The 26,316-nt window shown below is 38.6% G+C and overlaps 2 protein-coding genes across 4 annotated transcripts in view; one reads left to right on the plus strand and one right to left on the minus strand.

The window, feature by feature from the left end:
• Nucleotides 1-12,960, plus strand: part of arhgef7a (Rho guanine nucleotide exchange factor (GEF) 7a) — a 33,456-nt gene extending 20,496 nt beyond the window's left edge. For 2 of the 3 annotated variants that reach the window (XM_077579489.1, XM_077579490.1), the window contains exons 9-21: nt 209-331; nt 428-566; nt 637-696; nt 782-928; nt 1,471-1,557; nt 1,635-1,713; nt 1,795-1,934; nt 2,011-2,232; nt 3,296-3,389; nt 3,584-3,673; nt 9,566-9,665; nt 10,779-10,833; nt 12,407-12,960. In XM_077579489.1, the coding sequence (XP_077435615.1) occupies nt 209-331; nt 428-566; nt 637-696; nt 782-928; nt 1,471-1,557; nt 1,635-1,713; nt 1,795-1,934; nt 2,011-2,232; nt 3,296-3,389; nt 3,584-3,673; nt 9,566-9,665; nt 10,779-10,833; nt 12,407-12,529 (1,459 nt within the window). In that variant the 3' untranslated portion in view covers nt 12,530-12,960. Of the gene's footprint in view, nt 1-208; nt 332-427; nt 567-636; nt 697-781; nt 929-1,470; nt 1,558-1,634; nt 1,714-1,794; nt 1,935-2,010; nt 2,233-3,295; nt 3,390-3,583; nt 3,674-6,964; nt 7,145-9,565; nt 9,666-10,778; nt 10,834-12,406 lie in introns of all 3 variants that reach the window. The other variant, XM_077579491.1, reaches the window with a different exon arrangement.
• Nucleotides 12,961-17,062: 4,102 nt separating this feature from the next.
• LOC144060686 (alpha-2,8-sialyltransferase 8E-like) lies at nt 17,063-22,484 on the minus strand. The gene is made up of 6 exons (XM_077580439.1): nt 22,354-22,484; nt 21,553-21,664; nt 20,949-20,999; nt 20,717-20,855; nt 20,122-20,327; nt 17,063-18,910 (listed from the first exon to the last, which is right to left on the minus strand). Exons 2-6 carry the CDS (start codon nt 21,636-21,638, stop codon nt 18,430-18,432), a joined length of 963 nt encoding a protein of 320 aa, XP_077436565.1. The 5' UTR covers nt 21,639-21,664; nt 22,354-22,484; the 3' UTR covers nt 17,063-18,429.
• Between the last annotated feature and the right edge of the window lie 3,832 nt (nt 22,485-26,316).

Below are 26,316 nucleotides of genomic sequence, written 5' to 3' on the forward strand. Positions count from 1 at the left end.
AACTACATTCAGGAGGACATGCCCTTGGGCACTCTTTCCTTATTCATCTATTGGCTACAATATTATAGAAACACACACTTCAATTCTATGCCCGTGCTGCCACATTATTAAACATTGTGAAATCAGAACTTCTCCTTATCAAAATTGAGGATTTTTGCACTAATTAGTGAAGGTGGCACTGAAGCATGTTTCTTGTTATTTCTTTAAGGCTTCCAGAGACTCAGCAAAGGGTGGGTGGCTTCTTCCTCAACCTCATGCCCCAAATGAAGGCTCTGTATGTGGGTTACTGCTCTAACCACCCCTGTGCGGTTAACGTGCTCACACAACACAGGTCTGTCTTTGAACGCACCAGCTGCATTCAAGCCACTTTAAAGCCGGGAGTACTTTTTTTTTTTAAACTTATTTTTTTTGTCCTTGTGTCTTGCAGCGAGACCTTGGGGGAGTTCATGGAGGGCAAAGGTGCCGTCAGTCCTGGGATCCTCACCCTGACCACGGGCCTCAGTAAACCTTTCATGAGGCTCGACAAATATCCCACCCTGCTCAAAGAGCTGGAGCGCCACATGGAGGTGTGTAAAGATCTGCAAGGTAACCTTATGTCTTGTGTCATACTGCGACAACACATTTGATGTCTTTCAGGAGTGCCACCCTGACAGAAATGACAACCAGAAGTGCATGGCCACTTTCAAAAATGTATCTGTAAGGGCTACACGCGTAACTTTTCGCTTCATATTCTTACATGAGGATTTGAATTCTGACTGCTTGCCTGCTTCCGCTGTGCCAGGCGCAGTGCCAGGAGGTGCGCAAGCGTAAGGAGCTGGAACTGCAGATCCTGACTGAATCCATCCGGCTTTGGGAGGGCGACGACATCAAGACCCTGGGCTCTGTGCTGTACATGAGCCAGGTCCTGGTGCACACTCCTGGGGCAGAGGTAACACACCGCACAATTTCCTCCTTAAACATCACCCTCAACAAACTGTGTCTCAAGTTTTGAACCATGGTTTACATTAGGCTTTTACTGTGGCATTAGACAGCTAAAAACATGAATGGCCTATGTTTTTGATTGGAAATATGCTCAGTATATATCTATTCTGAGACAAGTAGTATTCAATTACTTTCCATTTGTTATTCATATATGGAAGTCCCTTTATCAGTATGCATTACAAAAGTTATTGTTTTACTTCTGTAGGTGCTGAGACCACATGGACCAACTCTTTTGTCCAACTATATTTATTCCATTGCAGTTTATCGTCATATTTTATTTAATAGTACCAGCTGGTTGCAGGATTACGCCAAAATGAGTCAACTGATTTAACAAAACATTTTTGGGCACATGGCCCAAAAGGAAACCGTTTTAATTCTGGAATATTATCCAGGAAAAGGAAAAAAAATGAATTCTGGAATATTTACAACCAAACTGGTTCTCAGTAATAATTACATTAATCTCTTTGCCATTTCCTTTTCATCCTTCAGGAAAAGAGTGAGCGTTACCTCATGCTTTTCCCCCACATCCTCCTCATGTTGTCAGCCAGTCCCAGGATGAGCGGCTTCATATTCCAGGTTGGTGCTGAAGAATGTGCTCCCATGATTCTTATTTGTTTTGGTCTCAGTTCTCATGCTGAGTGTTCTATCCGCAGGGAAAACTGCCTCTAGCCAGCATGTCGGTGAGCAAGCTCGAAGACTGTGAAGCCCACAAAAATGCCTTTGAGCTCAGCGGTAAACTGCCTCGACCATATTCAACATCCAACATTTATGTTGCGTGTTATCTAAGGTCTTTAACATCTTGTTTTTGGGCAGGCCCCATGTTTGAGCGTCTTCAGGTGTCATGCACCAACCAGCAGGATCTGCAGGACTGGGTGGAGCATCTAACGCGGCAGATCAAGCACACTGCAGCTACAGCGCCGAGCCACAAACCTCTCACTGTTCCCTGCCACACGGTCAGGGTCACACACGCCTTTCTTGTGTCTGTTTTCATTCAATTCATAATACATTCTAAACACTTTGGCTCCTTAGCTTCCATCCCATCCAGTCACACCGTCCCGGCACGCAGAGGGGAGGGCCATGACGGTGGCCCCGACCTACCATACCCTCCCTCACCCTTCCTCCCATGGGATGTCTCACAGCACCATGATGTGGGGCCCCCTGGAACCTCCCAACACCCCTAAACCCTGGAGCTTAAGTTGCCTGCGGCCTGCACCCCCACTGCGACCCTCTGCAGCCCTCTGCTACAAGGAGGTGAGGGGTGGTGATTTTGGGGGGGGAATCAAATGATTATGAACATTAGCAATCATTGTTAGTTCATTCTGAATAGTGAAAAATGATCAAGAAACTGTATTTTTCCGCTATTAAATCTTCTGTCTACTATTCCAATTATACTCTTAACAAATAATATCCCTTTATGAGGCAAGGAAGCACCGTTGTTAACTTAAATTTGGGTCAAAATGTTCACTGCATTACTAACTACAGGGGGTCAGTGATTTACTCTGTTCCCGGCATGCAAGGTTTTGAGGTTACGAACCCCCCACAATGAACTAGTTTGAGCTGCAGCATAAGAATACGTCACTACGTGGCACAAGAGGGCACGCCCAGTTAACAATGTACTTGCTGTTTTTTGTTTTTGTTTTTTGGTACATACGGCTTAGAAGGGTTTTTCATACAAACAATTAGTGTATTATGTAAAGTTTGGGTTACATTGCCACTGTAGGAGCACAACTACGACGTAAACCCAAGGACACATTGTATAAATTTAGAACCATGTGGTTTCTCTTCACCAATCAGTTAAGAAAAGAATATACCATCATTAAATATAAATATAAAAACAACAAAATTAGAACGTTAATGTAGCGGAACCTCAGACCTAAATTTGTCTTGATTTTTTAAATTTATTTTTTCCCATTGAGAAATCAACAGGCCAAGGCAAGCGTAGTTGGTTCAGCAAAGTTATTCGGGGTATGAACACAACAACTTCTTTTGGGGACCATTCACTTTTCCGCCTTTCTGTTTTAGATTTCATACTATATTGCTGCTTCATTTTCAAAGCATAATGATGTATTTATTTTCAAGTTCAAATCGGCACCAAAATTGCTCTCGCTCCCTCTTCCTGTTTTTACTTTATCTAGTCTGCTTATCAGGCAAACTAGTTAAGCCTTAATTTTGCCCTCCTTCTATTGCTGCCATGTAATGAAATCGATGGCTTAGTGAGAACTTCACCTCCAAAAGTCTATGAACTCATCTTAGTTTATGACTTACTGTCCATTTCTCCTGTACAGTCGGTAACTGACGTCATCTCTGTGTGCAGGATCTAAGTAAAAGTCCCAAGAGTGTCAAGAAACTCCTTCCCAAGCGCAAGCCCGAGAGGAAACAATCTGAGGAGGAGTTTGCCTTGAGGAAGAGTATGTTTTTTTTCCTGCTCCATATATGCAGGTTGTTTGTGTACTGTAACCAAAATGTGATGCAGTGCAGGTCTTCACCAACCACAATAATAAATGTATCGTTAACTGAATACCTCTCATCATGTTGTGTCCATCAAAACTGAGCATTATTATCTTCCATATTGATGGAGGTCATAACCTCTTGTTATCTTCAGGCACCGCTGCTCTGGAAGAAGATGCCCAGATCCTAAAAGTCATTGAGGCCTACTGCACCAGTGCCAAGACCAGGCAGACGCTCAACTCCAGTAAGAAAAAAAATACTCGTTTGGACGACTCATCCTCATTGAATAATTGGCGACCCCACAAAAGGGTTTAATAATTGCATATAGATGCCACAAGTTGGTGGAAAAGCACTTAAAATTGGAGAGGATGTGAAAGTATCAACATCATGCTTCTATCATGTATACAGTCATGATTCCATGTGACCATTATCACATGTGGGCCTAAAAAACACACTAGCACAAACTAAAACCGTCATGACATTGCACATGGCAGGGGTGTCGCTAGGTTTCATGGAAAGGGAGGGGCTTAGCCCCAAGGTAGATGCACAAATAGACAGCTATAAAAGGAATACATTAGTGTGGAAAAGTTAGTCATCATTAGACTTCAAGTGTTAATTCCGTCAGTATTTTAAATATGGTACACAAACACATGAAGCATTTTTATAAAATTAAACAAAAATATATATATGTACACATTGTCTACAGTGTACGAAAAACTGTATGCAAAAAATAATAACTGTATTGTCATAAAGTGAGTGTCATTTTCAATTAAGATACATTAAATTAATTATTAACTGATCAACAGAGAGGCAAATGACATGAATTTGGCTCAAAGCACAGTAACTGTTTGCTCCCAAATACTTCTGAAGTCACATGTTACATTTCAGTAATAGAGAACAGGTCAAAAGTTTAAACTGAGAAAATGTATCATTTGAAGGGGAAACTGTTGATTTTAACTTCCATGGTGGCAACAAATCTCCCCAAAGTTGGGACAAGGCCATTTTCACCACTGTGAGGCATCCCCTCTTCTGCAAACGTCTGGGGATTGAGGAGACACGTTTCTCAAGGTTAGAAATAGGAATGCTGTCCCATTCTTCCCTGACTGATGACTGTTCAACTGTCTTGGGCTTTCTTTGTTGCACCTTCCCCTTCATGATGCGCCAAATGTGCTCTAGGAGTGAAAGAAGTGGACTGCAGTCTGGCCATTTCAATACCCGGATCTTTTTCCTACGCAGCCATGATGTTGTAATTGGTGCTGCATGTGGTCTGGCATTATCGTGCTGAGAAATGCAAGATCTTCTGTGAAAGTGATGATGCCTGGACGGGAGCATATGTTGTTCTCCAATCTGAATATACTTTCTGCATTGACGATGCCTTTCCAGATGTGGAAGCTGCCCATGCCACACGCACTCATGCTACCCTATAACATCACAGATGCAGGCTTGTAAACTGAGTGCTGATAACAACTTGAGTTGTCCTTGTCCTCTTTAGTCAGTATGATATAGCGCCCCAGTTTTCCACCAAAAACTTGGAATTGTGATTGGTCTGACCACAAAACAGGTTTCCACTTTGCCACACTCCATTTTAAATGACCCCTGACCCAGAGAAACGCCTGCACATCTTGGTCTGCTTTAGAAATGGCTTCTTCTTTGTACTGTCGAGTTTCATCTGGCAACGGCGGCTGGCACGGTGGATTGTGTTCACCCACAATGTTTTGTGGAAGTATTGCTGAGCCCTTTCTGTGATTTCCCTTACAGTAAGCATTCCTGCAGTGCCGTTTTAAGGGCCCGAAGATCATGGTCAAGTATGATTTTTCGGCCTTGATCCTTACACAGAGATTGTTTCAGATTTTCTGAATCTTTGGATAATGTTTTGCACTGTAGATGATGATTACTTCAACCTTTTTGCAATTTTTCACTGGTAAACACCTTTTTGATATTTCTCCACTATCTTTCTGCGCAACATTGGATGAATTGGTGATTCTCTACCCATCTTCGCTTCTGAGAGACAGAAGCTCTTTTTATACTCCAATCAAGTTGCCAACGGACCTCATTAGTGGTAACTGGTCTTTCAGCTGTTTTTTTGTGTGCAATTGACTTTTCCATCCTCTTATTGCTACGTGTCCCAACTTTTTTATTTATTTGTTGACACCATGAAATTTACAATCAACATAATTTTCCCTTAAAATAATACATTTTCTCAGTTTAAACTTTTTTTAACCTGTCATCTCTGTTCTATCCTGAACAAAATTTGTTCGAAACTGAACGAAATTTGGCACTTCCACATAATTGCATTCAGTTTTTATTCACAATTTGTATAGTGTCACAACTTTTTGGGAATTGGGTTTGTGTGTGTGTGCGTAAAATAGGTCTATTTGTTTGCCCATTGGCACATGGGCAAACAAATATGCACTCTAGTACCTTAAAAAGATGGTAGTCATTAAATTCACCCTTTGGCATTTACACATAATAAAGGTTAGGCAACACAGGGCATTTTTAACAGAGCGTTAGACTACACGCGCTATTAATAGCTGCATTGGGAGAGAAGCAAAAACATACTTTCAATTTCACTTTTGACTGAGCAGGACTGGCATCAAAACTACACAGTAGGGGAAAAACACTGAATTAAACCAACAGCAGCAAGCTTCCACCTGTTGGCGCCAATGTAAGTTGGGGGGGGGGGGGGGGGGTCACCAGCCTTTTGGAAATTGAGAGCTACCTTTTAGCTTTTGGTTAGGTGAAAGACAACCAGTTTGATACACTCTTCTGAGATATGTTCAAATGACCGTAAATCTTATGTTATTATTGTATGTCATGGTTAATCATTAATGGTGCTCATTTATGTGAATGTGAGGATACTATCCTGTAAATGATTCCCTACAATAATTAGTAAACATAAATATCAATATGCAAGACTTTATTCCTATGAATCTCTACCAGTGTTTACTTTTTCAAATTATCATTTATGCCACAATGCTTTAATTGCTTTGGTCTGAGCACAACTCAACTTTATTGATATATTCAAATAATACTGCCCCCCCCAAAAAAAGAAATCTGTGATAAACCAATTCGCAAAATCAAAACCGAGGACTATGCGGGGGTTCACCGTACTTGCCTGGAACCACCTTCATTGCTGCATCATTGTAACTATTGAGGAATCAACATGGCTTAAAATGGACATATAAGCACATGCCAACGCTCTCTCCACCTCGCTCTTCTTGCTGCCCTCGATGTTCTCTTGGATGAACTATTTGATCTGTTTGCTGTTGTCTTGCTGACCTTTTATTAACACTGATGTCCTTAGCTGTGCCTTCTAACAGTATCTTTTCCTTCTTCTATCTCCCTCCTCTCCTCATTGCTCCGGTTGACCTTTTTCCATTCTTGTGTTCTTTCCATTCTCTTCGTTTGCATTTGCTCCATTGTCCCATCCTGCATTTCCCTCCCGCCCCCAATTTTGCCATTTGTTGTGCATGAAAACCCGTGCACCCCCCCTCCACTTTCCCTCCCGCCACATTTCCCCCAACCCCCATTCCAGCCTGGCAGGGCACCGACTTGATGCACAACCACGTGTTAGCCGACACGGATCGGCCCGCCGCAGACTTGCCAGGCCGCCGCAGCAGCGTGTCGCGGCCGGAGTTGAGCTCCGACCTTTCGGAGGACTCGGACTACGACTCCATTTGGACCAGCCACTCTTACCGAATGGGCTCGGTGTCACGCAAGAGCTGCATCTCGCACCAAAACTAAAGAATTCTCCTTGCTGCCACCTAGCGCGCTTACTTACCTCTTTTATCGTCTCATTCAATTATTATTTTTTTTATTCTATTTATTCTGTTGTTGTTTTTTTAACTTATTTGCTTTATTTATTTTTGGAAAGTTAGAGGACGTTTATCGCAGCTCCCTGTTGCCTTTGCCACTTTCCCCTTCTATGTGCCTCCTCTCTTTCTGTAGCTGTCATGCAGTAATTTGTTTATTCCTGTTCATTTATCTCGAATGTCATCCCCTCGTTTAAGCACAAACGTGGGGAACTCTCTTTTTGCCCCATAGAGCGAGCATGAAAGAGACGTCAATGGAGTAACAAAACAAAAAAAAGTGGCGACTTAGCTTTTCCTGTCTGATATTCAGATGTAGTTCAGGAACGAGTGTATTCTCTTTGACGGCTTCTATTCCCGTTGATGGTTTTAGAACGCGGATGCTCGAACCTATAGCACAGATAGCACACCTAATAGCTTCAGCCATGTTCTCTGTCCCTGTTGTCATTTAATACAGCAGCATGCCAATTCAGCAAACTCTTAGCATCCCCCCCCCACACACACACACACACACACCACACCCCTCTCATTGGAATTTGTGGTCACAATGACTTTAATAGAAAGAGAACATACATTTACAAACTGAATGCCTTTTTGTGATGGATTGTGGTGTCCTACACTTTAAAATGTGATTAGACATTTTGGGAAGTGGATATAGAGTACTTTCTTTCTTTCATATTCGTATGTTCAGATGTTTACTCAACAACATACTGATGAATGAACCCCTCCAACCCTCCACCCCTCCTTAGACAGAACCAGGCTAGCTCACATAAACAGCTAACTTTTCCAAAATATAGGAGTATTGCCATTAGTAATTTCAGACTTGCTTAAATAAACAATTCAGCCAGACAAGCTGTAAAACTATCTCTCGCTAGTTTGTACACTAGGCTAAGATGTGCTTAGCTAGCTCATAGCTGTGTGGAAAGGTGCAAATAAAATAAAAAAACAACATTGTCCTTATTTATTGTGTTATTAGAGACTCTGCACTTTTCCCAAAATGTCCAAACATTAATCCAGTATCTTAAACGGAAGGTAGTCAAAGTTTGCGTAAAGACAGACATCCATGGCGAGCTAGCGTGCTGGCTTGTTGTTTAGCCTCATAAAAGAGTCCGGCATGTCTCAGTGTTGTCTGGCTTGTCACTATTTTCATGAAGAAGTATTTTTCCAGTGTTGGTACAAAAAGTCTGGAGTTGGCATCTATTTAGAGACGTATATAAAGGTCCATGTTACACTCTATTTTTTTTTGTCATATTTATTATTTTGTCATTTTGTTTTTATGTTATTTTCATCTGTATGTCAGTGTTTACAAAAATGGAAGAATGATGTTTATTTATTTGGTTAAAAAGTGAAGTGTTTTAAATTATTTTTGCACCGTCATGTAAAAGGACAATGGGTGGAGCAAGAATGTGTCAAATGCTATACTTTTTTGTCGTCTACCTAGAGTGTGTATGATATAGTTCTGAAAGGGAGACTTATTAAATATTCAGTGTTCATGTAAAGTAAAGTAATGTGATGTAAATGCTCTTTCTTCAGCATTGTGTAAGCACTGAAGGACCACCAAAAAAACAAACATTACTATATGAACTTATTCAATCTTCAGGCTCAAAATGTGGTCCGAGTGAGGCTTAAAATGGATGTATGAACACGCCGAAAACTCAGAATATTCTCATGGGCTTGAAGTGTATGTATGAACTCCTTCAATCTCAGTATACGGTCCAAGACAGGCAGGTTTGGCAATACTGTTCCAGTGGGCTTAAAACTAGTGTAATGAGCACATTGTACCTTTTCTGTAAATAATAGTCGTTAACTTTGGCGGGGGGGGGGGGGGGTGTCAATTTAGTGATCTGTAGGAATATCACTGTCCTATATTGTGCTATGCTTTGTGACAGTTGTATTATGTGGAGTTAACATTTGGGACATGCAGGGTGAAGTCTGTCTTGAACCGTCATTGTCCTTGACGTGCACCATGTCTCAATAACTAACGACGCTTTCAGAGTGTCTCGTCAACACTTCGGGAATTGTTCAAGTCACAAAATGGCTGTGTTAAGAGTTTGGAATAAATCTGTCTTTTGGTAGATGCGCTTCCTGGTCATTTATCATAATTCTATTATTTTGGAAGGAGCATTACCTGTTTTTGCTTTTATTTTTTTCCTTTCACATTTATTTATTGGTCTGTGCATGACTAACATGTCTGCTCTCAAAATTGTGTTGTCATTTCTTAATTTTTTTTTTAAAAAAAAGACACTCAACTGTTGGGAAAAGGTGACATGAAGCAACATTTCAAGTCTCCGAGCACTGTTTTTTTTTCTCTTTCTTTCTTTAAACAGGAACACGAACAGAAACGGGGCTGCATGTGATCATTCCCGGTGAGGAGAAAGTCCTGCTCGATGACTCCAGTCGCAACGGACAAAGCGCAGTGGAAGAGAAGTATTATGTTTTTCTTTCTTGGACTTTTTTTTCTCCTCGCTACAGTCATAACAATGTATATGCTTAATATACTGGCTGCTCTACACTCTAAAAAGAGGATTGTTGAACCAATTTTAGATTAAACAGAATTATTGGTAATACACGATTGAATTAAGTTAATCCAAAGTGAATGTATTAAGTTTGATCAACTCATAATCAATTAAATACATTCACTTTTGATTAACTTAATACATCACTTAATTAACTTAATTCAATCGTCTGTTACCACTTGAAGCAATTTTATTAAATTGGTCACCAATTCTCAGTTTAATCTTAACTCATTCACTGCCATTGACGATTATAGACGTCAAAAATTAATTTTAACAATTTTTATTAGTTTAACATTTTTTCAAGAGTTTGAAAACCTAGATTTTTTTTCTTGTAGTAGAACAGATATAAACAATTGGGAATAATTGTGAGTAATTTTTAATAATAATATTTAAAAAAAAAAAAAAAAATTATTTAAGAAAAGATTATTAAAAATTAGGGGCATCCGGCAATTAAAATGTGTAATCGTAATTAATCGCATGACTTCACTAGTTAGCTCACGATTAATCACAAATTTGACATCTGTTCTAAATGTACACAAAAAAATTCTATGTTTTCATACTCTTGTTAACAAAAACGGGATTTTTTTTTTTTTAAATAGAAATACTTTTAATTAATTTTTGACGTCTATAGTCATCAATGGCAGCGAATGAGTTAAATTGTTTCAACAATTCTCTTTTTAGAGTGCAGGTACACTTTATTACAGTGTTTTGGCAAATACGGAGTTAATGCACCAAAAGTATTTGCCAAAAGAAAGTCAACACGATTCAGGACGGGGACTTTGGATGACAGTCCAAACTCTTAATTTTAAAATAAACAAATCGCACTTGAATATGAGGTACATGACTAGCCGAACTATGAAAAAAAAGTGTGACCTATACTTATATACTATAAAACAAAATCCATGCCAAAAATTTAACTAATGAATTTTAAAGAAAAATTTGGAAAATTAAAAAAAAATCTAACTATTTTGGGAAACCCACAAGCAATAGTAAAGCTGATTATTTTTTCTTTCTTTCTTACAAGGAGCCTTGTGGATGTGGTGTATGCCCTGAGGGATGAGGTACAAGAGCTAAAACAGGTAATTACTGAACAAATCGATCCTTTTTTTTTTTTTTAACTGTACAAGACATTGTTCAAAAAAGATTTGAACATTCTCAAATGTTGTCTCAAATGCAAAATATCTGAGTTTGAATGAAACATATTTTCTTACTCCTAAGCAGTAAATTCTCAAATAAAAGAGTCTGGAAAAATTAAACCGTATACAATTAATAGAAATACACTTCTACTACACAATCTATTGATTGGCTGCCTTACATGTACTGTAACTACATAGCTTTAGCGGTTAGCATGTTTTCTCTGTATTTTCCCACTTTAATGATATGCTTGCTTGAGATAAAGTGTCCGGTAGCAGCTCAGAGTTTCTGTGCACACTGGCAGGAGAAACTTTAGCTGCAGTAGTTAACCAGCATCCCACTACACCTTTTCACCATGTGGGTGGCACTCAGGTTCTGCATTTTTTTTTTTATGTTTGTTTTTTTAATTATGTAAATTTGAAAATATATATATTTTGGAGCACATCTTGGAGGAAAATCCCAAATGTAAGTTTAAAAAAAAATTGTGGGTGAACATATTTTGTTTTCCAAAAAAGGGGACACTCAGCCTGGCCTCGAGAGATGTAATTAATATGCAAAGTTTACTAAAAAATTTCACACGTCATAACCATTTAACATATGCTGCCTCTGTATGGGTAGAAAATAGAACAAAAAAAAAACTATTTTTTGAAGTCTTACTTTACAAATGAATGACAATATTCCAAGGCCAACCTTTTTTGCTCCTTTGATCTACTTTTTGTTGTTGTTTTTTTGTTTTTAATTGAGGTGGGGATGGAACCCATGCCATGACCAGTCTCCGGTTTGCAAGTGCAGAGTCTTACCAGTTTTCTTTAAAAACACACACACACACGCACGCACGCACGCACGCACGCACACACACACACACACACACACACACACACACACACACACACACGCGCACGCACACACACACACACAAAGCCGTCTTTTTTTCTCCCTACACCTCTCATGATCGACTTTGGAGCAGTCCACTGTCTACTAGTTGCGGTAACACGTTGCATTGTGCCACCTAGTGGTCCCACAATGAAAATTGGAGCCATTTTCATGAATTTCAAATAAGTTGCTTTGCTATTTGTATTCAAATATACTTTACTGAAAGGATTGTAACACTGCGACACTGATGCTATTTGATAGCCCATCATTCGTGTTTTTGTTGTTAGTATTAAGCGAAACGTTGTACACATGTAATCTGTTTTATGATTCGTTTGACAATACACTTCAACTGGTGTGGCACTAAACAGCTGGAAGGCGCTTTTCCAAGAATTGTTCACTACCTGCCAAATTGCTGCATGTTGTGAAGTGAGTTGAGTTCACTGCCACAATATAGCACTCGCATATCAAATTTTGGCTCACAAGACAAAAACCTAAAAATCGGTGAAATGAATCTTCAAAAACTTGCAAGTCAGGTCACTCGTATCTCAAGGCATTACTGTATGTTCCCCGTTGTATATATAGTTCAACACGCCTCTATAATGAAAAATACGAATTAAGGATGCACGTTCTGCTGTCCCTGTGTAGGACAACAAGAAGATGAAAAGGTCGCTTGAGGAAGAGCAGAGGGCCCGCAAAGATCTGGAGAAGGTTGTCAGGAGGGTGTTGAAGAGCATGAACGACCCCACGTGGGATGAGACCAACCTGTGAAACGCTGCTTTAAAACGTGCTTCCTTATTTTCCCACGCATGTTTGAATTGTTTCAAGACATTTCTCAAACATGAGCGTCATCTCCAGTCTGTCCACCGTGGCGGCAAAGACAACTCAAGAGACGTATGTTCTCCTCCTGTTTACAATCATTCCGCTGGATGCCCTCTGGTGCTCCACACATGGTACTGATACACAATGACATGGACCTGGGTGAACTTTTGCCATGCAATTTCATAACCCATAACCTTTTAGTATTATGTTATTTAATTCTATGACTTGTTGAGTTCTTGTATACGTTTTTTTTTTTTTTTTTACATGTTTATTGTGCCATTTGATTTGCTGTGTGCGGGCATGCCGAGGGAAAGGCTCCATTGTTTAACTTGTATAGTGTAAATAGGGGGGGTTGGGAGAAATAAAAGGAGTTGCCTTCATTTCTTGCAGCTTGTTCGCTTTTTTTTTTACACACGAATAATCATGCGTGTATTTAAAAACGTACTCGCAAATACATTACAACGTACTCGCCAGTCATAAATATTTACTCCACACCGGCAGCTTCGAGCTTCCGCAACATAACTTGTTTCCGCCATTTAGTGGAAGAGCGTTTAATTATTCTGTCTGTCATTCGTTGCCACTGACATAGATAGTTGATTTATAGATAAATCAGATTAATTCAGCTATCAATCAATTGAATAGCTACATCAATAGATCATGAGATACATAGGTTGATTGATCTATAATACATCAATTGGCTGACAGATTCCTTTGTGGACGATCAATCATTCACACCTATGGACAATTTACATAGGGATGCGATCTCCACGCAGGAAGGCCGGAGCCTGGATTCCATCCCACGGCCTCTGCACAGGGAGGCAGACTTGCTAACCAGTAGGCCACCATGCTGCCAAATTGTCAGTTCATGCTACTTGTATCGGTCTTGGGTGAACCGTATCGAACATCCCCATTTTATTTCGTCATACTATCCACTTTATTTCATGAAATAGTTCTTGTTAATCAGGATATTCCCCTAAATCTCAAATTGTGTATTTGTAACAATACAGTGAGTTGTTTAATGACACTTTCAAATGACACAAAGCATTCCTATCCTTGTAACATATTTACTATTATTTAAAAAGTATAACTGTAATAATTCAATAAAACTTTGTTCTGGTAAAGTTACCTGATTGTTCTCTGTTTTAAGTTTCTCCATCTTAATTCCAGCCAGACTACAACTTTTTTTTTCAAACAATCGTGAACATTTCACCCGCAGTAACTGTTGGTCGCCGTGCACTACCACAATGACTTCATTATATGAACACTTTTTTTTTTTTTGCCTCTCGCACCTGCCCCCAACCGCCTGCTTGCATATCAAAAGTTTAACCCTCCTGTTTGGCCAGTTTTTCTCAGGACCAGCAATAATGTTATTATTATACGTTCATAATATTTCATTATTAAAAACGCATCACTATAATAAAACATTATTAACCGCGTTTATTGCAAATATTTCAAATCAACCATTTTTAACAAGTTTTATCATGAAATACTACTATTTGTAGTTCTTTAACTTTGAAATGGGCCAGTTTGACTCGGGCAATGTTAATGTTCCTTAAGTGACCTAATAATGACTTATATAGCTTATGATTAACAGTTTTTAATGCAAATATGTCAACATGAACCGTTTTAATTGCCTGTTGATTTAAAAAAACAAACATTTCAAACGACTATCTTTATTGTTCCAAAAGCATTTCGATAAACACATTTAACATTTAATTGAAAATATGTTAACGTGAACATTTTTAATTGAGAAGTTTCATAACAAAAACAACTAATTAGTTAACAAAAACTAACGTAGTTTTTCAAAATTAAGATGGGTCAATTTGATGCAGGCTATGTTAAGCATTTACAATTTTAATAGAAAATGTCCAAGTGAACATTTTGAATTGCCTGTCGATAAGACGTTTCATAGCAAACGCTAACAAACAAAACAAAGCAAACAAAGGATTATACGATGAGTCAATTTGACCCGGAATGCTTAACATTCCAAAATCAACACAATAAACATTGTTACATCTTATAACTAGCTGTTTTCACTGCACATATGTCGAAATGAACCATTTCTTAGTCTGTTGATGTGAATTTTGGGCTCACTTTGACCCCGTATATGCTCAAGAGAAGCATTCTAATATGCTCTTTACAGTTTTCATTGCAAATATTTCAAAACGTTTTTTATTGTCTGATACACGTCTGAAATAACAAATTTGCTCAAATGACCATGAATAATGTTATTCCACGCTATTATGAATAATTAATCATTCATTTATGTGAAGACATCGATCATCTTAGATCATCAAGATAACAGATAAATATTCATGTTCAACACTTTCTTTTTATACTGTGAATCTCTTCCAGTGTTTACATTATAAAATTATCGCTTTGATAACATTCCTAGAAAATCACATTGTCCTATCACTGGCGAGCACCATGTTGGTGAACGCTGCACAATGTAGATAAATATATTTTGAGCAACATAAGCCTGATATGTTTTCTTGGCCAAAGAGGAAAAGACCAAATGGCTTTTTGATTTGGATGTTTTTGTAATTGCAAATTTCATATCGAAAGCCTGGAAATAAAGACCAGCTAGACTGTTCTCGACACTTCTGTTATTGATTTTGGTCCTGGTGCCGAGTCATTTTGATTGTTTGGTGTCTTATAAACCCACGCGGACTGGACGTGCTACTGCATGCATGACACAATAATAATAATAATAATAAAAATAAAAAGTAAAGATAGCATGTCAGCGTATCACACCGATCCTCCAAACTCATATTACAACATGAAAGACTTGCAGAAACACACGCACGCGCACGCGCACGCCCACGTGCGCACAAATGGATTCGTATCTAGCTGGACAATAATCATCTCTTTGCGTAACCTTGGAACCCGAGACATATTTATTAATATGCCAGTGATCTGTTCTGAACAATGTTAAACTTTCCACACGTTACAAGTAATGCCATCGGACCCAGAGCAGTTTCGACCGACTCTTCTTTTTCCTAAACTTTGCTCCACTTCACTTCATTCAAGGTCATGAAACAGCTGATCTGACCGTTCTTGTCATTTCTCTTTACCTTTTTGTGGCTACGAAGTGGAGGGGTCCGTTCATGTCATCACATTCCAGAAAGGAAGGCAATGGAGCACTATTTCTGCAAGGTTACAGAAAGATACATTTTAACGTTTTGGGAAAGCAGTCATCGCAGGCAAGGCAATGAGTTACTGTGATGCCACCCTTGACCCAAGATCATAGCCTAACCGTGCCAAACTTGATGAATTTTGTCATCTATATGTTAATCTATTTATTTTCACGTGCCACACCATATCTATGTACAATTATTTTTAAATCTTTGCTGTCCTTTCATGGGTTGAAAATGAGCAGGATGCCCATTTTCAAGTTGTTTCAATTGGTCGGAAGAAAGGGATTTTAAACGGTCCATTTTCTCTTTGATATTCAATAATTCAAAATGTAAATGAGCTTTGCTCTGATTGGGTTTCGGTTCTGCTTGATTTCATATGGAAAAATGTTTTTTTTTTATTATTATTGGTTAGTTCCCGATAACCAAAAATGAAACTTGACATAACGTCAGTGGTCATGTTTGTTTTGAACTAAACAGCGAGCTGGTTGGTTTGGTTTGTTAGCTTACTGCTATATATGCCCTAACGTTAATAACATTAATAACATTATGTGGTTGTAAATAAAGTGCTAGTAGGAGTGACATTTTTTTTCACAGGGTGTGTGGAAAATGAAACAAAAATATATGACATATTCCTTAAACGAAGCAATTGTGTGCATGCAAATTTCATTCATGTTAAACACTGATGTTGATTGTTCATAGTCTTCGAATGTTTTTTTTGTCTTTTGTTAATAAATGGCAACATTAGGGGCAAAAATCTCCTGTGTGCTATAATATGTACATTTAGAGACTCCGATTGAAATGAATTGTTTATGAAACAAAGTGTTTGGCATAATCTTTTGGATTCGGATACCCTTCAGTAGTCGTGCGTGCGTGCATCGGTAAGCCTTTCCTGTAAGGGTTATGTTGTAAAATGAGTTTGGAATATGATATTTGTAGAGGGCCGGACTGAGACTCATTTTCAGCCCTGGAGTTTCATGGTGTCACGTGTGGAGTTGGAGGACCCAAATGCAGGGAGGCAGGAGAACCGCGGCAGGGATGCATGTTAAACTGAACACGATTTATTTAACAAAAACACTAGCAGGGGTACTGGGTGAACAAAACCAACAAAGATCTGAAAAGACCAAACAAAACACCGGTGGTGACAGCGACAATGATCCAACAAAACCAGGGAACTAAATACAAGCCAACTGACGAGACATCGAGAGACACCTGGACAAGACACAAGTGGCTGGGGGAGATGATTGGATGACACAAGGAAGGGAACAAACAGGATGACGAGTAAAGGTGCAAACAAAACCCCACAAGTCAGACAGGACACCAATCATAACACATGGCTCAGACCGGCTCACTTTAGTTTGCAGTGTTTTAATGAAGATGGATATTTCACATGTTTTAATGTATCAATCTAAAATAGCGTAACATTCCAATAACCAACGTTGATAGTTATGTTGTATATGATCAAAAAAATAAAAATGACTAAATCTGAACAATTACGAAAACATACATAAAGTCAAGGGTGCCATAGAAATTGATTTGACTAACTGTCATATTCTATAAACATAAAGCCTAAATAAGGAGATAAGGCAAGGTACAACACAATTTGTCTATTTTTGAAGAGCTCAAATATTGAACTTCCTTGTGCTAGAATGTGTTTGAATTACTATTAGCCAAGGCAGGGTTTACAAAATTGGGTACCAAATGCAAATCTTAGTTTCAGTCACATTTAAAAACTAGTCATTTCTATTTTTGTTTTCAATGTAATTACTATATATTTTTTATCTATCTCTTCCTTGTAGTGGGGCAGCATGTGGTTTTCCCCTCAATGTAACCCACTGTTCCCAACAAATACGAGATACCACAACATTAAAATACGAGTAGAAACATGATCAGCCAAACCTGCTATTGGACCATTATTTACACATGATAGGCTATTGTTTTTGTGTTGCATTTTGTGTTGCTTACTCTGTCATATCCATCAGGCATGTGCACTTCAGAGCTCTATATGATGATTTATACATTTGAGTTAGGGTGCGTTTGGCGTGTCAGCTCTACTCCTTTTTAATATTGCCTTTTCTGCGCCACTCTTTTCTGCTACGTGACTTCCTTTAATTTTGAGGATCCGGACATTCACACAGAGTCTAGTTTAATTTGTTATTTGTTAACTCATTCACTGCCATTGACGGCTATAGACGTCAAAAATTCATTTGAACTATTTCTAGTAGTTTAACATTTTTTTCCACTTTTGTTGACAAAAGTATGAAAATCTAGAAAAAAAAATATTGTACATTTAGAACAGATATAAAATTTGTGATTAATTGTGAGTTAACTATTGAAGTCATGTGATTAATTACAATTAAGAAATTTAACCGCCTGACGCGATTTAAAAAAAAAGATTTTAAAAATTCAGGCGATTCAAAATTTTAATCGGAATTAATCGTATGACTTCACTTGTTAACTCTTGATTAATTACAAATATTATATCTGTTCTAAATGTACAATAAAAACATTCTAGGTTTACATACTCTTGTTAACAAAAGTGGGAAAAAAAGTTAAACTAATACAAATAGTTCAAATAAAATTTTGACGTCTATAGCCGTCAATGGCAGTGAATGAGTTAAAATGTTATGCAGTAAAAATTATGAAATCTTAAAAGATGACTTTGATTTTGTGTTTGTCAAAAATGGACATGGTCAAGCTCCTTTTTTTAAAGAGTCACACCCTTTCCTTGGCTGGACAAGCCTCAGTGTGAAGCCTAAGCACGCCCTGCTTGTTCAGCGTGGACAACAGTCCAAACTCTATGGGCATATCATGCACGGCTAAGTGCTTGAGATCGTTGTAGTAGTGCTTGGTGAGAGTGTGTCCGTCCGGGTGTTTGTCAAAGGGCCAGAAGCCGTACAGGTGAACTTCGGAGCACAGCTCCAGAGCCAGGCTGGCCATTAATATGCCCGTGGTGGGCTGATAGCCGGCGAGGCCTTTGGCGGCCCAGAACCGCGACACATTGCGCACGTAGTTGGGGTTGAATGAGATGGCACGAATGGGGCTTTTGAAGTCTTTTAGGGTGCGAGCCGCCCGCATTGACACTTGTGTGTAAGAGCGGTAGGAGAAGGTGTGAAGGAGCATCAGGGCCTTCCCGTAGATCTGGACTGCTTCTACAAGTTTCTGCTGTGGTCCCAAGCCCGACAGAGACTCGTACCTGTGGGGGAAAGCTCCGGTGAGAATAGCCACAACAAAAGCTGCCCACTGCTCCCTCAGAGACACAGAAGTCTAAAATCATCTCATGACGAGGAATATGGTACACAAGTGGCTGCTAACTGACACACACATCAAGATTTTGCCCATCTGCCGGACCTTGGAATTGAGCAGCACTTTTATCAAGCGACCAGTAAAACCAAGCTACCCACGCTACTGGCCTACTGCTAACTAACTGACCGTCTAACCAACCAACTACTATCTGCTACTACTCACTAACTAAAATGGGGGAGGATGATCAAGTAGTCCATCATAATAAAATCACAACAAACCAAGCATTATAGTAATTATACAGCTGTGCAGGTAACTTTTAACTCATTCACTGCCATTGACGGCTATAGACGTCAAAAATCCGTTTGAACTATTTCTATTAGTTTAGCATTTTTTCCACTTTTGTTAACAAGAGTATGAAAACTTGGATTTTTTTTGGTACATTTAGAACAGATATAAAATTTGTAATTAATCGTGAGTTAACTAGTCAAGTCATGTGATTAATTACGAAAAAAAATGACTGACTAGTGAAGTCATGCGATTAATTATGCTTAAAAAAAATTATCGCCTGATGCCCCTATTTTTTAATAAACTTTTCTTTTTTTCTTTTTTTTTTTAAAGAAAAGATTATTAAAATAATAATAATTTAACGGCCTGACGCCCCTAATTTTTAATAAACTTTGCTTCTTCCTCTTTAAAAAAAAGAAGTAATTTTAATTATTATGATTATTTTGTAATAATCTAAAAAAAAAAATTTAGAAAAAATTAGGAGCATCAGGCCGTTAAATTATTATTATTTTAATAATCTTTTCTTTAAAAAAAAAAAAAGAAAAAAAGAAAAGTTTATTAAAAAATAGGGGCATCAGGCGATAATTTTTTTTAAGCATAATTAATCGCATGACTTCACTAGTTAACTCATGATTAATCACAAATTTGATATGTGTTCTAAATGTACAATAACCCCCCTAGGTTTTCATACTCTTGTTAATAAAAGTGGGAAGAATGTTAAACTAATTGATAGTTAAAATGAATTTTTGATGTATATAGCAGCCAATGGCAGTGAATGAGATAAGATGGCCACCATGGAAAGGATTACTTATATTTCCAGTATTTCCTATTTGGAAATCTTTACAAGCAGAAGTGACAAGATGCCATCAGAATTACCTGCGTTCGAAGACGTCAAGGTTGGCCGTGACGAGGTCCGTCTTGAAGCCTACGTCTTTGGCGTACACGTGGTTCAGCGGTGGTAGATTGCACCTGATCACAAACTGAGCCGAGTCAATCGTTTCTCCGCAGCCGCTGTCGATCAGGATGCCGCCGCTGCCGACCACGGCGCACTTGTCGTACATCTCCGTGGAGAACGGATGCTTCTGGAAATCAACGAGCATCAAGGTCAGTGTTGTTTTCATACTGTAAAGATGAGCAGCAAGGTCTTGGATGTGACATTTTTTTGTTGTATTTCCGTTTTATAGTCATCTTCAACTGAGAGCGACAAATAGTTCGAAGCGAGCACGCTTGACTTACTATTTGGAGAACTTTGATTTGAAAAATGTTTTATTTCTTCTTGAAGTGTGTGTTTTAATTATGCTGTTGTGATTTACAATTCAGTATGTTGAACTTTTTAGTACAATATTGCATCTAATCTTTGAGAAAGTTTTTTTTTTTTTTTACATTTTATTCACATACAATTTTATTTCACTTCTAGGAGCAATACATTTGTTTTTAATTCTCCCCCCCCATTTTTTATTTGTCAGCGTACCTTCACAAAGGTTTTGAAGATATCTGGCGTCACGGTCAGCATCCAGTCGTCTAAGTAGTGAATCACGGTTCCCACAGGTGTGTTTTCCTGTGTGATGATGGCCATCTCGACCCCGTGAGTACAGCTGCTCAGGTTGGAGCTGCAACATCAGCAACAATAGTTTTAGGCCGCCTTTGTCTGCTTTGTTATGGCAAGAAAAAGCGAGACCGCTTGTGCAAGTGTTTGCACTCACCAGACGTCTGCAGCTGGATCAGGTGGGATTTGTTTTGGAAGAGAGACTTTGCTAATGAACGTTATCATTAAATGTAGACACAAGAAAGAGAGACGTTACATAAAAATAAAACAAGCTTTTTTTTCTTACATGATACATATATAGCGCCTCGATACCAAATGCGCATTACAACCACCAAACCCTGAATCCATTTGAATGGGTTACTACCAATTGTACTTTTACAAAAAAAAAAAAGTCGTAATCCAAAGAATGAAAAATCCAATTTGATCATATTGCTAAATAGAGCGCATTTAGATAGTGTTTTATCCTAAACCAGGGGTCCATTTCACAAAGCAGGTTCAACTAACTCTGAGACTAACCCTGAACAGTGAGTTGACCTACCCTGAGATAGGATACTGTGTTTTTGGGTTCCAGGATAGCTGTTTTCAGTTAATTTGATCAACGCTGAGTACTTTCACCTGGAGTCAAGCTCGTGCCGCACGACTTTAAAAAGACCGCAACAATGGACCCCCTTGACGGGTCACCATGGCAACGGATAGATGGAGTATAACTAATGTTACATGACATACAGCATAATGGCGCAAAAGCGATGTGACGGGCATACCTCCTGTAGTAAACACGCCCAATCATGACGATGATGATCAGGAAGAAAATGAAGGAGAACACCAAGTTCCTGCGTCTCCTAATCATGCTTACTGATTCACTGTGTCAGGAATCTAAATAAATGTTTGAAAGCAAACAAATTCAAATGTATTGAACATAAAATTAAAATAAAACAGCTGCTTGTTTAAATTAGCTTTTAGGATCAATCCATCAAAAATCTTAAACACAGCTGACTTTCTATTTGCTTTTTGTTTTAATGCACTGTTGACATCCATGTGGGTTGGTAGGATAGGGTTTGTCCAAAGCCGATCCTCGAGGGCCACTATCCTGCATGTTGTATGTTTCCCTCCTTCATCACACTCGATTCAAATGATCAGCTCATCAGCAAGCTCTGTGGAAGCTTCATAACGATCCTGAACATTTGAATCAGGTGTGTTGGAGGAGGGGAAACATGCAGGATAGTGGCTCCCGACGAAAGGTAAAAAATTAATTTAAACTACTTCTATTAGTTTAACATTTTTTAATGAAAACCTAGAAAATAATGATTGTACATTTAGAAAGGATACAATTTGTGAGTTAACTAGTAAAGTCATCCCATTAATAACGATTAGAAATTTTAATCGCCTGACGCCCCTAATTTTTAATAATTTAAAAAAAAAAGTTAAACTAATAGAAATAGTTCAAATGATTTTTTGACGTCTATAGCCGTCAATGGCAGTGAATGAGTTAATGTAACAAAACCAGTGAGCTATAAATTCATCAATTTACACAGCAAAATTAAATCCACAAGATCTTTACTTACCTTTGAAAGATTTGGCAGATCAGGCTGAAAAGTTAAATGTGAATGCTTCTCAATGTTCTTCTCAATGCTTCTTCAGCAAAAAACACACCCATCGGTGCTGATATGAGCTTTTTTGTTTCTTTCTTTTTGTTTCCCCGGTATCAGAAAATTTCCACGGCGCAAACTATGTATCGAGACACACCAAAAATGTATCAGTCACGTCCGGTTGGTTTTTTCAAAAAGACTGAATCTTCGTCTTGTGTTAGGGTCGGCAGCGACCCGTTTTTAGGTTTAACATGCATAAAAGAACCATATAAATTAGTTTATTGCATCAAGGCTTTTTGACTTTGTCAGGAACCCCTATTTCAACAAAATAAAACAAAAACAAAGTTTTTTACTATATTCTAAAATGCTCTGGTTGAAATTGTTACATTTGTGTTGTTAGGGTCGGTTTCGACCCAGTTATAAAAATAAGATTATAAAGCAATAATTAGAGCCAAAACTGGATTCATAATTACACTGCCAGCCAACACACTGACAGCCAGCTCCTCTCCCAATCCTGTGAGCTGTAGGGGATTCTCATTTTGCCGTGTTTTCCAGTACACCTGCACAAAAACAAAACTAACAGAGATGGGCATGTCCTGACATGTAAGGTCAATTCATTCATTTGAAAGGTCATTTGACTTGCAGAGCCTTGCAATTGACTGGCAACCAGTTCAGGGTGTACCCTGCCTACTGCCCGAAGTCAGCTGGGATAGGCTCCAGCAACCCCGCGACCCTTGTGAGGACAAGCGGTAAAGAAAATGGATGGATGGATGGATGGAAGGATGGATTTGACTTGCAGAGTGCACATCTCCAATTTGCAGCATACAAACATGAGAAGAAGATTTTCAGCGACCCAAGTTCTGGATAATCTTTTTGATGAAAATGAGGAAGAGGACACAGTTTCTGAGGAGGAAGACAATGTGGAGTATCAACCAGAAGACACAGACATATCTGATGAGTCTGATTAGGAGATCACTGGTGGTGAAGCTCCTCCCACTGAAAGATTCAAATCCAAAAATGATAAGATCTTTTGGAGCTCAGTACCTCATGATGTACATGGCAGGGCAGCTGCTGCAAATGTCATAAAAATGACCCCTGGAATCACAATTTGCTGTGACAAGAGTCAGTGACATCGGGACATGTTTCGAGCTATTCATGCCATTGTCACTAAAAAGAGTCATCATGGCTATGACAAACGTTGAAGGAAAAAAAGTCCATGACGACATGTGGAAAGACATTGATGAGGAATATCTGGATGCTTACATTGGTGTTCTTCTTCTTGCTGGAGTGTACAGATCCTGCAATGAGGCCACTGATAGTCTCTGGGACGCATCGACAGGCAGAAATATTTTCCGGGCAACAATGTCACTTCAGACCTTTCGAATGATATCAAGAGTCCTCAGATTTGACAACCGAAATAGCAGAGATGGCAGAAATGGAACATTGAAACGATCAAATCATTTGGAACTATTGATTCACAAAAAGAATCGCTCTTTTGGAATGTTCGAAACATTTCCCCACAGCGACACCTGGTGGCCAATTGTAAAATATTACAATCAAACAGTAGAGCAGCGTTGCAAGCTCCCTAGTAAGCAAATGAACTATTGGCTGTCTGTCATCATCTAATTAACACAACTGGCAATCAGCCTATACTGTAATTGTAATGGAGAGAGAAATAATATCCTGGGAAACAAAAACGGAATAATCCCCACCCTGTCAAAATAAGTATAGAAGTACAAATGAGCTTGTTGTTGCTGGTACTTGGTTTGTTTTTAATTTTGCCTTGTATTGGAACCCAAAAGGCAACTGTCACGTGACATCCTGATTCTGAGACAGATTTAGGAACGCGATTCGAATCGCAAATTCACAGGCGGAACTTGCGATTCGATTCGATTGTGATTGCCAGTTGTGTAAATTAGGTGATGACAGACAGACAATAGTTAATTTCCTTACTGGGGAGCTGGCAATACTGCTCTACTGTTTGATTGTAATATTTTACAGTTGGCCACCAGATGTCGCTGTGGGGAGATGTTTCGAACATTCCAAAAGATCGATTCTTTTTGTGAATCAATAGTTCCAAATGATTTGATCATTTCAATGTTCCATTTCTGCCTTCCCTACAAAAAAACAAACAAAAAAAACGTGTGCACAAGGTTAGGACTATAAATAAACAAAATATAACCAGGAATAAACCAAAAAACTAACAACAAATAAACGACGTGGCTATAGAAAGCTGTTTGCCGTCTGTGTTGCTGGGGGAACGCCCCCTAATCACTATGGAACTGCAACAACATCAACAAAAAAGGGCAGACATGATCCAAATCATGACAAATTTAGTAAGTTTAATTAATTATGAGGTCATTAAGTTTAATTAATTTGACCAATTTAAGCAATTTTAACTTTTTTTTTTTCAAATTTGGTCAACAATTCAATTTGTAGCCAAATCTTAAATCGGTTCAACAATTCTCTTTTCAGAGTGTAGAATGAAGCAATTCAATTAAGTTGGTCAACAATTATCTTTTTAGAGTGCATAGGTAAGGTGTTCATCTTTAGCAGTTAATCCAGATGGATCATTTATATCCATCAGAACTCTTTAAAGTGTGTGACGGAATTTTTTGTTTGCAATAGGAATTATTATTGATATTATTATTATTATTAGGCTACAAGGCTTTGAAATGACGTCACGCAGGTCTTCAAGGCTTTGAGATGAGTCACACAGGGTCCCGCAAAGCTTTTTTCCCCCTTGTTTCGTCTGCTTGTGACGTCGTATCATTGTGATCTGGGGACAAGAGGGCCGAGGGAGGTGCGACGCAGTTGACTAGGTGATCCCCTGCTGCTAAGTGTGCCCTATGGAAGGGCTTGCCAAAGTTCCCTGGTTTTGTTGGATCATTGTCGCTGTCACCACCGGTGTTTTGTTTTGTCTTTTCAGATCTTTGTTGGTTTTGTTCACCCAGTACCCCTGCTAGTGTTTTTGTTAAATAATTTGTGTTCAGTTTAACATGCATCCCTGCCGCGGTTCTCCTGCCTCCCTGCATTTGGGTCCTCCAACTCCACACGTGACACCATGAAACTCCAGGGCTGAAAATGAGTCTCAGTCCGGCCGTCTACAAATATCATATTCCAAACTCATTTTACAACATAACCCTTACAGGAAAGGCTTACCGATGCACGCACGCACGACTACTGAAGGGTATCCGAATCCAAAAGATTATGCCAAACACTTTGTTTCATAAACAATTCATTTCAATCGGAGTCTCTAAATGTACATATTATAGCACACAGGAGATTTTTGCCCCTAATGTTGCCATTTATTAACAAAAGACAAAAAAAACCATTCGAAGACTATGAACAATCAACATCAGTGTTTAACATGAATGAAATTTGCATGCACACAATTGCTTCGTTTAAGGAATATGTCATATATTTTTGTTTCATTTTCCACACACCCTGTGAAAAAAAATGTCACTCCTATTAGCACTTTATTTACAACCACATAATGTTATTAATGTTATTAACGTTAGGGCATATATAGCAGTAAGCTAACAAACCAAACCAACCAGCTTGCTGTTTAGTTCAAAACAAACATGACCACTGACGTTATGTCAGTGGTCATGTTTGTTTTGAACATTGAACGTTTTGATACGTTAGTTGATATGGGAGCAATAATCAGGCAAACTTTTCATTACGGCGTTCAATGTGTACTGAAGACATTTAACATTTTCTATGCATATTTTTACTGTTTATGAATCTACTTATAGTATATAGATGCCATATAACTGATAATGTTTGTGTGAAATATATTGGACATATAACTGTAGTGTAATGAATAACACTTTTCACTCCCTTCCAGCTGGTGAGATAGGAATGCACATGGGAGGCATGTTCTCAAGTTGATAACACTGTGGGTAACTGGAGTAAACATGTCAATAAATCACTTGT

This window comes from Vanacampus margaritifer, chromosome 11 (assembly GCF_051991255.1).
Source record: "Vanacampus margaritifer isolate UIUO_Vmar chromosome 11, RoL_Vmar_1.0, whole genome shotgun sequence".
Taxonomy (NCBI): domain Eukaryota; kingdom Metazoa; phylum Chordata; class Actinopteri; order Syngnathiformes; family Syngnathidae; genus Vanacampus; species Vanacampus margaritifer.

Excerpts from the sequence above, each read along its gene's own strand:
- LOC144060686 (XM_077580439.1), bottom strand. The coding sequence starts at position 21,638 with ATGATTAGGAGACGCAGGAACTTGGTGTTCTCCTTCATTTTCTTCCTG. Across the intron at positions 20,328-20,716 it reads TCTTCAAAACCTTTGTGAAG|AAGCATCCGTTCTCCACGGA; the intron begins GTACGCTGACAA and ends GTTGATTTCCAG. Across the intron at positions 18,911-20,121 it reads CTTGACGTCTTCGAACGCAG|GTACGAGTCTCTGTCGGGCT; the intron begins GTAATTCTGATG and ends TTTCCCCCACAG.